Raw genomic sequence first — 12,521 nt, 5'->3', positions numbered from 1 at the left:
TTTTTTTTTTTTCTTCTACAGATAATTAAAAAAAAGAAGACCCAACCTTCTGGAGCATGCAGAAGGTTGGCAAAGGCTGGCATTGGACTAATGAGTGCAGATCAACAAGGGCTAGGCAAGGCAACCCTTTGCCATTGGGAAATGCCCTAGCGGGCCTCCAGCAGGCTGGATATCAAATTTGATTAATCATTCCCTGTCAGCATCAGAGAAAATCACCCAAGAGCAATTAAAAGATGTAATGGCTATTGTTAAAAACAACACTGTTCTGGATTTAATCATGGACAGAACAGCTTCAGTAGATAAAACAAAATATTCAGGAGAGATCAGAAAACAAGTATTTTGGCAAACTGCTATAAATGATCGGAGACCGAAGCTAAAAATTACAAATAGCATAGGAACTGAAGATTTAGTAGATACAGAGGCAGATGAAGCAATAATTTCACCAAAATCTTGGCATCCAGATTGGCCTTTTCAGGATGTAAATATTCAGCTTCTAGGGATTGGAATTTTATCTCAGATAAACAAGTGCAGGATAGGTTGAGTGTATAAGGCCAGAAGGACAAACTGGAAAATTAAAGCCACACGTGGCTAATATAGCTGTAAGTTTATGGGGAAGTGGTTTGTTGCAGCAATGGAAAACACAAACTAACATTTCTCCAGTCTCAGAAACAAACCATAAAATAATGCTTCCAAGAAAAGTATTAAAAAATATTATTAAAAACAGCCCCAGACATTCAGGTTGTACATAAGCAGGACATGGCAGCTGTTGGTCTTTCAAAGGTACCAACCACTCTACCTTTAAAATGGTCAACGAGACATGAAAAATAAAAATAAAAAATAACAATGATGGATTGGATCCATTTGAAGGCAGAGTCCTTCACAGGCTTAGTCATGACAGTGGAACTGGTACCTATGTGAATTCCTTCATGACCAGGACGTGGTAGCAAAGGGGTCTGTGCCTTCCCACACTGAGGAAGCACCTCAGTTGCCTAATCTGCCTGAGGCCCACTCTGCCCCAGAGAGGCGCCTATTGAAGTGTGGGGACCGAGGGAAAGGTCACAATGTTTGGCTAATGCGTGGTTTGCTGATGATTTATCAACCATTGATGGAATAGAAACAAATGGAAAGTGACAGTCTATAGACCAGGGGATGGAACGCCAATACTGAGGAAGGAACCACAAAATCAGTGTCTTATAGCCCCTATTGGCTGTGAGACAAACAACCAGGAAAGCAAAAGGGAAATCTCTGTTTTCTCCAATTCATGGTGCGTGTGCAATGGTATAGGTCATCAAAATGGAAAACAACCACTGGCAGATAAATGGCAAAGATACCTGGTCATAGAAGGCATGAATGAAAATGACAAAATCTAGCAAAACTTAGCAAAGACATCAAATTTTATGTAGCTCATACAGGCAAGACAGACAAAATGGCCTAAAAATAATGAAATAGTGGATAAGTTGGCATCATGTTTAATTAAGACTAGAATATTAAAATTTGCCAGGGAACAAATTCAGAATAAAGTCAGCAATAATGATAGATTATATATATAGTATATATATAATATATATAGATATAGATATATAGAGATAGATTATATATATAAAACATATATATATATTATATATATAATGCAGAAACTTGGAAGTTTACCCCAACATTAAAAAAATAAGGGGTGATGAAGAGCCAAATTAAACCAGGTCAATGCTATGAGAGTAACTTTTATAAGGAATTCATAGCCAGACCTTTAATACCAGCACTTGGGAGGAGAGGCAGGCACGGAAGAATTTTATTTTATTTTATTTTACATTTTTTTTCTAAAGATTTATTTTATTTATTTATGTGTATGCATACACTGTAGCTGTATAGATGGCCATGAGCCATCATGTGTTTGGCTGCTGGGAATTGAACTCAGGACCTCTGCCGACCCACTCCATCCAGCCCTGCTCAGTCTGGTGTAATTCACTGTAGCTGTCTTCAGACTCACCAGAAGAGGGTGTCAGATCTCATTACGGGTGGTTGTGAGCCACCATGTGGTTGCTGGAATTTGAACTCAGGACCTTTGGAAGAGCACTCAGTGCTCCTACCTGCTGAGCCATCTCTCCAGCCCCCATGATTTACATTTTAAAGCCACTTGCAAAAGGCGGGTTGAAATTCAAAGTGAATGTCCTTTGTGATCTAAACATTGAATTTATATAGAAAGAGAAAGGAGAATATAGGCATATTTATCCATACATCTTAAGGTATAGTTAGTTAGTTTCAAATTTTCAAAAGGTTTTTGTTAATTTCAATTGAAAGATAAGGCTTTTACTATTGCCAAAAACCATTTTTATTCTAGTGAAGACATAGCATACCAAAAATGGAACCACCCAGAGTTAAGTTTGGGGCAGGGCTTTTTGTTTTTTTTGTTTTTGTTTTTGTTTTTAATCTTTCCAGGAGAATAAAAGCATCCAACTAAGGAATCCAGAAGCCACTGGACAAGTGAAACATCTGATGAGAGAGGATGATCATTAAGAGAAAATGTCCCAAGAAAACGAGTAAACTGGTCATGTGGCCACCTCCAGCTTGTCTCTGCTGCCCTCCACAGACACTAGTTGCCACGCACACTTTGCGTGACAGCAGTTTGAGGCAAAAACTTCAAGGAAAGTCAGTCTCCTGCCCCCGCATTGTCGCCTGGCACCCCTAACTCAGAGGTAGCCCAGATATGTCCTCATACTCATGTGCTAGGTGCCCACCAAAATATGATTTATTTACAGCTGGACAAAATCGGACATTGCTCTCTGACCTTCACCAATGTTCCAACATCTTAGCCAAACCCTGGCTTGGAATTTACCCACCCAGACTAATTGCCTCCGGCATTGTGGGTAGGGCATTGAAGCTTACAGAATGTGAGACTTATCCCAGGGCAAGGTCAAGTAAAATTCTCATTCTCAGTCACATACTGCAGCTGAACCACGCCTAGGAATTAGAAAGAGACAAGTCTGTACTTGCCCTAAAGATTAGCATAGTGAGTGTTTTACCTAGGATGGGCTGGACCTTGAGCCAAGAGAGAGAGAGTGTGTGTGTGTGTGTGTGTGTGTGTGACAGTCTGCGGTATTCAGCATTCTAGAGTTGGCATTCAGCATTCGGACTCACTTGCCCTCGGACTAGAACCAGAACTTAGGTGGACTAGGACTTAGACTCATGCAGTCCGTAGCTCCCTGGGACCAGAGCGCTTGGGCCCGGGGGTAGCCCCACCTCCCCCCCTCCGGGACTCCGGCCAGGCTGTGTGGCCCGAGCGTGGGGAGCCCGGGGGCACTGCACCAGTCCAGAGGAGATGGATGATGTTTTAGATCCACTGGCCTCAGACGTACCTCGACTACTGAGCTGTCAGATTTTTCATTTCTCTTTTGCAATGATTGTAAAAGTCTCATGTCATTTTTTAAGAAATACACTCAGATCCCACACTACTTGTGTTGAGTCTGTTTGTCACAGCCGAATCCCGTGCCAGAACCCATTGTCCTGCAGTACAAGGGACCCCATAAGAAAACCCAGTCCGTGGCAACTAGTGGCAATTTCTGTGGTCCCAAGTCAATTAAAAATTAAAGCTGGCTTTGGGGTTCGAGTATGGCTCTCTCCTTCTCTAAAACTATGTATGCTTGTTAAAGAAAAACCCAAAACCTCTATTTCATATCAGAAGAGCCACCTGATATGGGACAAAGGAAAACAAAAATTGTTGAGCTCTGCCCCCCTAGCATAGCTGTAGCCAATATGTTCCATGCCCATCAGCTATTTCATATTGCCGCTGTGACATGCCTGCCAGTCACTGTCAGAAAATAGCTTGACTCAGAGCAAGGTCATGTTGACCACATCCCCTGTTATGTTCTGTATGTTCTGATGTTTGTTACTCTTAAGAAATCCCACAATGCTTTATGTAGGACCCATTAAATTAAGGGTCAATATATATGAACTGTTATGTCTAAAATGGCTTGAGTCAGAGCTGACCATGGGGCAGTACATCTGGCACCTGCATATGAACTCACTGTGATTTTTGTGGGTTTTTTTTTCCTTTACAAGCTGACAGAGAAAGATATTCACTGATGTGGCTCAACCCCATCTGAGCTACAGTCCTAATCAATCAGTCTTAGGGTGTGCACTCAATAACCCATCCCTGTCTGACTGAGATCAGTGTTTGTGCGGTTTATGGGGTGACTCTTGGACCCCAACAAAAAATAAGAGACTTTCCCATTGCCACTAATCTCTTAATCTTTTTGTTAAGGCCTAGGTAAAGTGTCTAAGCCTAGGTAACTGTCACCTGGCTAGCCTGCCGTTTTGTGCTATTACAAATATTACAAGAAAACTTTCTCATATGTTGTTACTACTATTAGCAGGATGTTTGGTGCTTTGGTATTCGTAAAAACCGATCACAATAGAAGTCAGTAGAACTGTTTTGTATAGTTAGCCACAGTAAGCTTGGACCCAAATTAACCACCCAGCAGCACTTCCTGTACCTGTGTATGAGCTTTTATGCTATTTGCCAATATAAGACAGAAACCTGCACCAATATTAGAAGCTATTTGGAATAAAACTTTCATTTTGAATAGGGGTCAAGTAAAGTTTAAATTCCCAAGACCTCCCCGGGAACTAACATCCTACTTGGGAGAAAGGCATGTACATGGGTAACTGACATCCTGGTTGGGAAGAGAAAGCAGGAATGTTTGGCAAGGCAAGTCCCCCACCACATTGAATAACCCAAGCAATGGGAATAGGATAAGTGTAAAACAAAGATACATTCCTAAGGAAGTCCCCACTCCCTAAATGGTGATTGGTGGAATAACTTGGCACAAATGTTTGCAGATCTCAGGCATAAAAGCCCTATAGGATCTTAATGTGGGGTCATAGTTCATCTTCTAAGTCTGAACTATGTGGCTCTGTTGGATTAGTCCTGGGGCATATGCTCAATAAACTATCCTTGTCTGTCTGAGATCAGTATTCCTGTGGTTTGTGAGGCAACTCCTAGACTCCAACACTTTCAGTTTTGGTTTGACTGTTTAAAACTTGTCTTAAAGTATAAATATTATCTCAAAATATATAATATTATTATGTATATATAAACTTTCTGTCATGATACTAATAGTCATAACAGTAATAATTCTAGAAATAAATTTCATCTAGTTTCTTGTATATGCTTTCAGTTTGGGTCCGGAGCAGGTTACAAATGAGGAGCTAAGTCTGTGTCCTTAATAGCTTGTGGTGCTCAAAGCTTTTGGAGATCTGAAAGGTTTTAAATGTTTTAACTTCTCCACAATAAACCATGACCATCCCTAACAGTAACCTTTGAGATCTCCAAGATGATGATGGGGCCCTGCAATGACTAATCCACCTGGATTGTGGAAATGCTAACCACTGGGAAAAACTGCCCCATGCCTCTTCTGCCGATAGGTTCTGCAGAAATAGCAGGCCTCTTCGGGTTGACGTCTGTGTTCAGCTTAGCCATGATTGCCACCATGCAAAGATCAGGTTCCCACTACAAACTGCTCAGGACTTTTAAATTGCTGAGTTCATATGAGACCGACATGAACATTGTACAGAACTTTGAACTCAAAATACTTAATCCTAAAACTGCCAAAGACAATCAAGATGGACATTGTGGAAAGCTTGGTAGGAGAAATGGCTTCATTATTGGAAATAGTTTTCCTGTGCCAGAGTTAAAGTCTTTCCTTTTTATTTAAATGTTGTAGGACATTTGATCACATTGTGAAGCCAAGACTGAATTACTGACTGGAAAAACCAGTTTCTAGTTGTTGTATGGCTCATTCCTAGCACACACCTTTAATTCAAGAGCTTTCTGCGTGAATATTGTAAACAGGAGTAAATAAGGTCAACAATAGGTCAAGAGGTGGAGCAAGCAACCAGTGGATAGCGAGTGAACATAGAAAAAGCCATAGGGAGTAAGAGGACGTCAGGAAGACAGACACACAGGAAGTGGAATGCAGGGACATTCAGTTTAAGGTTTTTTTAGGTGGTATGGAAAAGAAGGCTTCTGCCTTTGGGGACATCCGGCTAAGGAGGAAGGTCAGTTGGCTGCATTCTCTGCCTCTTGAGCTAGCAGGCTCTTACTCCAGCATCTAGTTCCTTAGTCTTTATTGGTAAAATTGAACGATTGACATTTTGTTAAAACAATACCATGCCGCCTGCAGAATTCCTGAGCCAGCCAGACAATTGTTAAACTGATGCTCTCTTCCACCCTGAAATTAGGATTTCTTGGAGAGGAACCAAAAAGGGTGGGCCTTCAGTGGATTAATACCACAGTCCTTGAGTTTAAGAACTTAAAACTCTTTGGCAACATGTCTTTCATAAGTGTTCCCTTTACCCTCTGCCAACTCAGCCCTTGTGAGCTGACTCTTGTCACTTAAACTCAGACAGTGTATAGGAGGAACAAGGAGGCCACCTCTGCATAAATGCCTAGGGCCAAGCAGCCTAAAAGGCACCTCCTGCAGGAGGCCCTAACTGAAGACTGCCTGAGAGACCAAGGATTGCTGATACAGACAATGCCAGCCAATCAGGACTAGAAGAGATGCTTTCTTAGGACCAATGGGGTGCAGGTGGAGGATATTAAAGGAGTTTGCAGCTGCATTCAATTCAGTCTTGCTGCAGTGTTTCTTCGCCTGCTCCTGGACTCTGTGACTTTGATTCCTAGAGCCACCTCACCTCCAACTCCCAAGGGCAGGTAGGGTCGGGCATTAACAGCAATGCAGGGACTTTTAACTTTCATTGCATTTGCATTCAGGGTTCCTCTCATGCAGAATGAAAGGCAAAAGCCAGAGTCCTGCTAGGCAGGTCACCAGAGCACAGTGAAGGTCTCCCAGGAGTCCTTGCAAAGGCAGAAGTCTGGCTTTTCACGGAGCTGATCTCTCAAAGTGGCTTCTCATACTTCTCCAAACAGCTCTTTGCTCTCTGCTTCTATCCATGTAACAAGGAGCAGTGAGGCTTGCTTACCAGAGCTGGACACATGCTTCCCTAAACTTGAGAGGGACACAAAGCTGATATGGTTTTTTGGTATGTTTGTTTGTTTGTTTGAAGGGGAGGGCTCAAAAGATGGAGCAGAGACTGAGAAAATGGCCAACGAATGGCCCAACTTGAGACCCATCCCATGGGCAAGAACCAGCCTCTGACACGGTTAATGATACTCTGTAATGCTTGCAGATAGCAGCCTAGCATGGCTGTCCTCTGAGAGGCTCCACCCAGCAGCTGACTGAAACAGATGCAGAGGCCCACAGCCAAACATTAGATAGAGCCTGGGAAGTCTTAAAGAAGAGTTGGAAGGATTGAGGAACCCAGGGAGGATAAGAACTCCACAAGAAGACCAACAGAATCAACTGGGCCCTTGGGGGCTCTCAGAGACTGAACCACCAACCAAAGAGCATACACAGGTTAGACTTAGGACCACTGCACATATGTAGCAGATGTACAGCTTTGTCTTTGTGTGGGTCCCCTAACTGGAGTGGGAACTATCTCTAAATCTGTTCCCTGGCCTGTGGATCTCATTCCCCTAACTGGGCTGTCTTATCTGGCTTCAGTGGGAGAGGATGTGCCTAGTCCTGCAGTGAGTGAATTGAGGTATCAGGGTGGGTTAGTACCCCAGGGTGGGGGACTGGGATGGGGGTGCTGTGGTCAGGATGTAAAGTGACTGAATGAATGAATAAACAAACAAACAAATGGAAAGAATAAAATTAGACCAGTATTTCTAGAGTGCTCACAGAACATTTGATCCCAGGACCCAGTCTGAGGAACCTGGAGGTCCAGCATTGCTAACAGAGGGACTAAAAGAGGTAAGGTGAGCTTCAGGTAAGAAAGGACTCATTTAGTCTTCAAAATCAATATAGTATAAAGCTGTGCTGCTCGTTAAGAACCCTCCTGTTGGGAAGCTGGAGAGGGAGGATAAAGGGGAGAAGGGAGCAGACCTCAGACTCAACACGGTTGCTGTCTTTCGCTAGACTCTTACCATCATTTATAAAGCTGTACTCTGGCTCCTGACCGTACCTCCAGCCCTAACAGTTTATTCCCAGAGCATGTAAACATTCTCCTGCTCCAGGACACTGCACCTGGATATCTCTGCCTGGAGTTCCTTTCCCCCATATATGTGTGTGTGTATGTGTGTGTGTGTTTATATACCTATGTGTATGAGTTTGTATGTGTATATTTGTATACATATACAAATATATGTATGAGGTTTGTGTGTGTGTGTGTGTTTATCTGTGTGTGCACACTTGGCTGGGTCCTACTTCATCCCAGACACTGCTCCAATGCCCTCTGCTCTGAAAGGTCAAAGCATCCCCTCCATCCACCCCACCAGTTCCTGCTCATCACTCTGTTTTCAAGCCAGCACCTGCCACTGCCTGACGCCACACTCTCTCCATTTATTTATATGCCTGTTGGTTGTTTCCCCAGCACAGGATCAACTCCACACCAGCAGGGGTCGCATTGTTTCTGTGGTTTGCTATATCCCATAAGCCTAAACATAGTTTAGTGTCTGTTAGGATATTCCTAAAAACACATACTGAATATTCATGATTGCGCTTTCTGCAGTAAGAAGTGTTGCCCTGTTAGTAGCTTCCAGCTTTTTCTGTTATGCAAAAGGAAATCCGAAGGAGCAGGGCAGCCATTTCACCTCATTATTCTAGTTCACCTTCATGGTCATCCTTGGGGGGGGGGGCTCATAATAGATCTCATTTAAGGATCCATCTATTCCACTTCACGGCCATGAAGTAGGGACTCGTAAACTTTTTTATGGGGGCTTCTTTGATTTGGGAGACCCTGTTCTCCAAGGAAGAAAACAGCTGTGTGAATCAACTCGGCCTCAGAAGAGGCCCCATACACAAAGGGTCTGGTTGGTGCTAAACCTTCCTTGGTTTCCTGAGGGTCAGCCAGTGCCAGTTAGGACAAGGGTTCTGCTGGCTGTCCCTAGCCAGGCACAGGGAACACAAGGGGATCCAAAGGAAGCAGTACTGACAGAGTGGTCAGCAGGTTTCCACCCCCCACTCAAAGTGCTATCAGTTTACATTGAGAACACTCCAAATAAGCTGGGTCATTGCCCAGATGGCTACTTTAAATGATGCAGCCATAAAAGTCGTCAGAGCCAAGGCATGAACACACACACACACACACACACACACACAAATAACACAAAAGGCGACACTCAGTGGGGGTCCCTGATTCTGGCAAGCTGTGCTGTGCCAGGAACTTGCTTTGGCTTCATCAAATTACAACTTCATCTGAAAAATCCACAAGGTAGCTAGAACCAGTGCATCTCTGTGGCCCTGTCAAGGCTGGGTATTGCTCACTCAGATAAGCTGAGAATGGAAGCTACTTATTCAACGGCAGGGGAGGGTGTGTGTGTGTTAAGGGAGGGAAGGTCTGGATGCTCCCTGTCGGAAAGGGAGAGGCCCTAGGATTCAGACACTTCTGAAACGCTTAGTCTTCCATGCGCTGGTCGTGATGCAAAAGGTCTGAAAAATAATTTGATCTCCTTTGAGACTTGCTAAGTTTTATAATGCAGATTCCTATGCTGAGGGCCCGTACTGAGACCCCATGCTAAGGTTCCGGGTCGCAGGCTGGGATAGGGGCCAGGACTGGGGCCCCCAGACTGGTGCAGGAGTCTGCCCGCCCTACCCGCGGGCGCTCACCTTCTGGCCATTCACGTAGAAGAGCAGCTGCGGGGGGTTCATGACTCCCAGGTCCTTAGCAGGTCCCTAGCAGGTCCCTAGCAGTGTCAGTCCTCAGAGAGAATAAATTGCCCGAGGCCACAGGGCGGGGTTTCCCTGTGCCTCTAAGTCTCCACCCTCCCAGAAAGTTCTGGAAAAAACAATGCTGCCGAAGTCCTAAAGGGAAAACTCTCCTGACCCTATCGAGTGTGCCAGCGCAGGAGACACGCTGAAATCTTTGGGTTTTGGCACCGCTGGGATGGAGGGGTAGCTCTGTACACAGCCTCAGGAAGTCCTTAGTCATTGCTCTAGTAGCCCGTGCCAGTGCTTGTTTGTTGGATGTGGTTTCCAGATTCCTCTCTGCTTGTTTAGGGGGAGGGCAGCCCGGCTGTACTGTTGAGTCACATTCCAAGAGTCCTTCGCCCTTAACCTTACTTTTCGGCTTTCTTTACATTTTAGAATCCGCTTTATAAAACCTGGCAAGTCTCAAATGAGAGACCAAATTATTTTTCAGACCTCGTTTCACTTAGTATATCTCCCTAGATTATTTTATTCATGCAAAACAACATCCTCCCACCCTCACCCCCACCTCCAATCACACAGGGTTTCTCTGGATAACAGGCTGTCTTGGAACTCTCCTTGTGGACCATGCTGGCCTCGAACTCACAGATCTCCACCTGCCTTTGCCTCCTAAGTGCTGGGATTAAAGGTATACACTACTACACAACATTTTTACTGTGAAAACTTCCCAAGTTTGTACGTAGAGAATAAACCACATCTCAACAATTCCAGGAGTGGTTAACATCTCCTGGCTTCCTATCTTAAGCATATTTCAGACGCAGTATTTTACCCCTAAATGCATCAATAGACAGAAAACATGTGCATGCACACATTCTTTTCTGTCTTCTCTTTTGTGTGTGTGTGTGTGTGTGTGTGTGTGTGTGTGTGTACGTGTGTGTGTAGCTATGGCTAGTTTGAAATTTACTGTCTTTGAATTGACAGCTTCTATCAGCTTCTGCCTCCTCCGGAGTGCTGGGATCAAAGGTGTGTATGAGCCTCCATACCTGTCAAACATTGTCTTTTTTGAAAAATACTTTATGTTTGACAGGGTCTGGGGAAATGGTTCAGGGGTTAAGAGCTTTCAGAACCCAAGACTGTTTCCTTTATAAAGTATCCAGTTTGGGGCATTCTGCTAGAGCAATAGTGACTAGACTAAGAGCTAGGCTTTTTATTCCCCTGATGCCAATAATCTTGATTCTAAAATCTTAAACTAGAGGCTGCAGAGATGGCTCAGAGCATTTGTTTCTAACAGGTTCAATTCCTAACATTCACAGTCTTCCGCAACTCCAGTTCCAGAGAATCTGATTTCCTTCTTCCAATGACCCAGGGCTCCAGGCATGCATGCGCACACACACACACGCACACACACACACACACACACACACACACACACACACACACACACATACATACACATACCATACACAGAATATATACACATGCATCCACATGTACATACACACATGTACACACACACACAGGCATACAGACACACACAGGCAAAACACTTATACACATAAATATTTTAAAAAATTAAGCTATTTTCTTTATTTTGTCCATAAATCTATTTAAGAACAAGGACATCAGTATTCCAGCACCAGTAGAACTGGCGGACATTTACGAATTCTTTACAAGTTTTTGTATCCATGCAGCACATGCTGCTGAAGGTGCAAACTGAACATTCAAGTCGTGGGCAACTATGGTAACAAACGGGAAGGGCTGGATTAATTACAACCTAGATATCTGGGAAATGTCTGAGGGAGGGCACTGCTCAGTCTTTGCCAGTACCTCAGGAGAGTGGCTTTCAAGAGCTAGACTTGAGACTTCTAAAGAGGAGTGCAAGGGAGGAGTGCTGTGAAAAGGCAGGCATTGGCCTCTGACCTAGATGCCCAGCTGCAGATGTGAGCATTGGGCTGATGCTAGGAGTGCTGGCAACTACAATCCACTGGCACTGTTGGGCAAAATGCCATTACTAAGGTGAAACTTGGCAGAAAGTGTGAGCAGTAAGGAAGGAGCAGGCAGAGGGAGGCCCTTTCTTTCTCTGTACTTCTCTAGTTTCCTCTAGACAGGAGTTCAGCTAGGGAAGAACAGAAAATTTCAGTGTTGGTATCATACAGGCAAGTGTCAAGTGACAGAGTTGAGACAATGGCTGGCATGCATTAAAAAGTGGACTTTAGCCAGGTATGGTGGCTCACACTTGTAATTCCAGCTTCTGGAAGCCAAGATAGGGCTATCACATGTGTGAAGCCAGAAGATTTCAAACCACCCTAGGCACACGGTGATAGCCTCTTTCAAAACAAAAGGTTGCACCACAAGGTTTCAGGATCCATAGCTATTTACTTCTCGGTGTACTGACAAATATTCCTAGACCACTGTGTGTGTGTGTGTGTGTGTGTGTGTGTGTGTGTGTGTGTGTGTGTGTGCTATTAGTGTTACTCAGATGCCCACCCATACTCCTCTACTCTGTCTTAAGGTCAGGATTTTGCAAATCATCTTTCTCTCTTGCCAGGTCCCTTTGGTCTTCAGCAATGCAGGGTCTTAGAAGTATGGAAGGCAAGGAGGAAAATGTGCCATATTGTTCTGGGCTGTGGGGACACAGAGCAGTCACCCTGGCAGCACCCAACTCCAGCAGCAACTAGAGTGTTCTAGCAGGAATTTGGCTATTAATGGTGAAAAAGAAACCGTTTCTTTTAATTAAAGAATATAAGGACTTGCCAGGCAGTAGTGGCGCACGCCTTTAATCCCAGCACTTGGGAGGCAGAGGCAGGCAGATTTCTGAGT

At 44.1% G+C, this 12,521-nt stretch overlaps 1 protein-coding gene across 2 annotated transcripts in view; it reads right to left on the bottom strand.

Moving 5' to 3' along the window:
• LOC116088453 (aldehyde oxidase 1) overlaps positions 1–12,521 on the bottom strand; it is an 82,710-nt gene that overhangs the window by 68,880 nt on the left and 1,309 nt on the right. The window contains exon 1 of one of the 2 annotated variants that reach the window (XM_031367551.1): positions 9,663–9,772. The exons of the other annotated variant lie outside the window; for it this stretch is intronic. Coding sequence (XP_031223411.1) covers positions 9,663–9,704 — 42 coding nt within the window. The 5' untranslated portion in view covers positions 9,705–9,772. Of the gene's footprint in view, positions 1–9,662; positions 9,773–12,521 lie in introns of those variants that run through there. 2 annotated transcript variants of the gene reach the window in all.

The sequence above is a fragment of the Mastomys coucha genome, unplaced genomic scaffold (assembly GCF_008632895.1).
Source record: "Mastomys coucha isolate ucsf_1 unplaced genomic scaffold, UCSF_Mcou_1 pScaffold14, whole genome shotgun sequence".
Lineage (NCBI taxonomy): Eukaryota > Metazoa > Chordata > Mammalia > Rodentia > Muridae > Mastomys > Mastomys coucha.
Note: the sequence above shows the minus strand (reverse complement) of the source record. Positions and strands in the feature narration are given on the sequence as shown.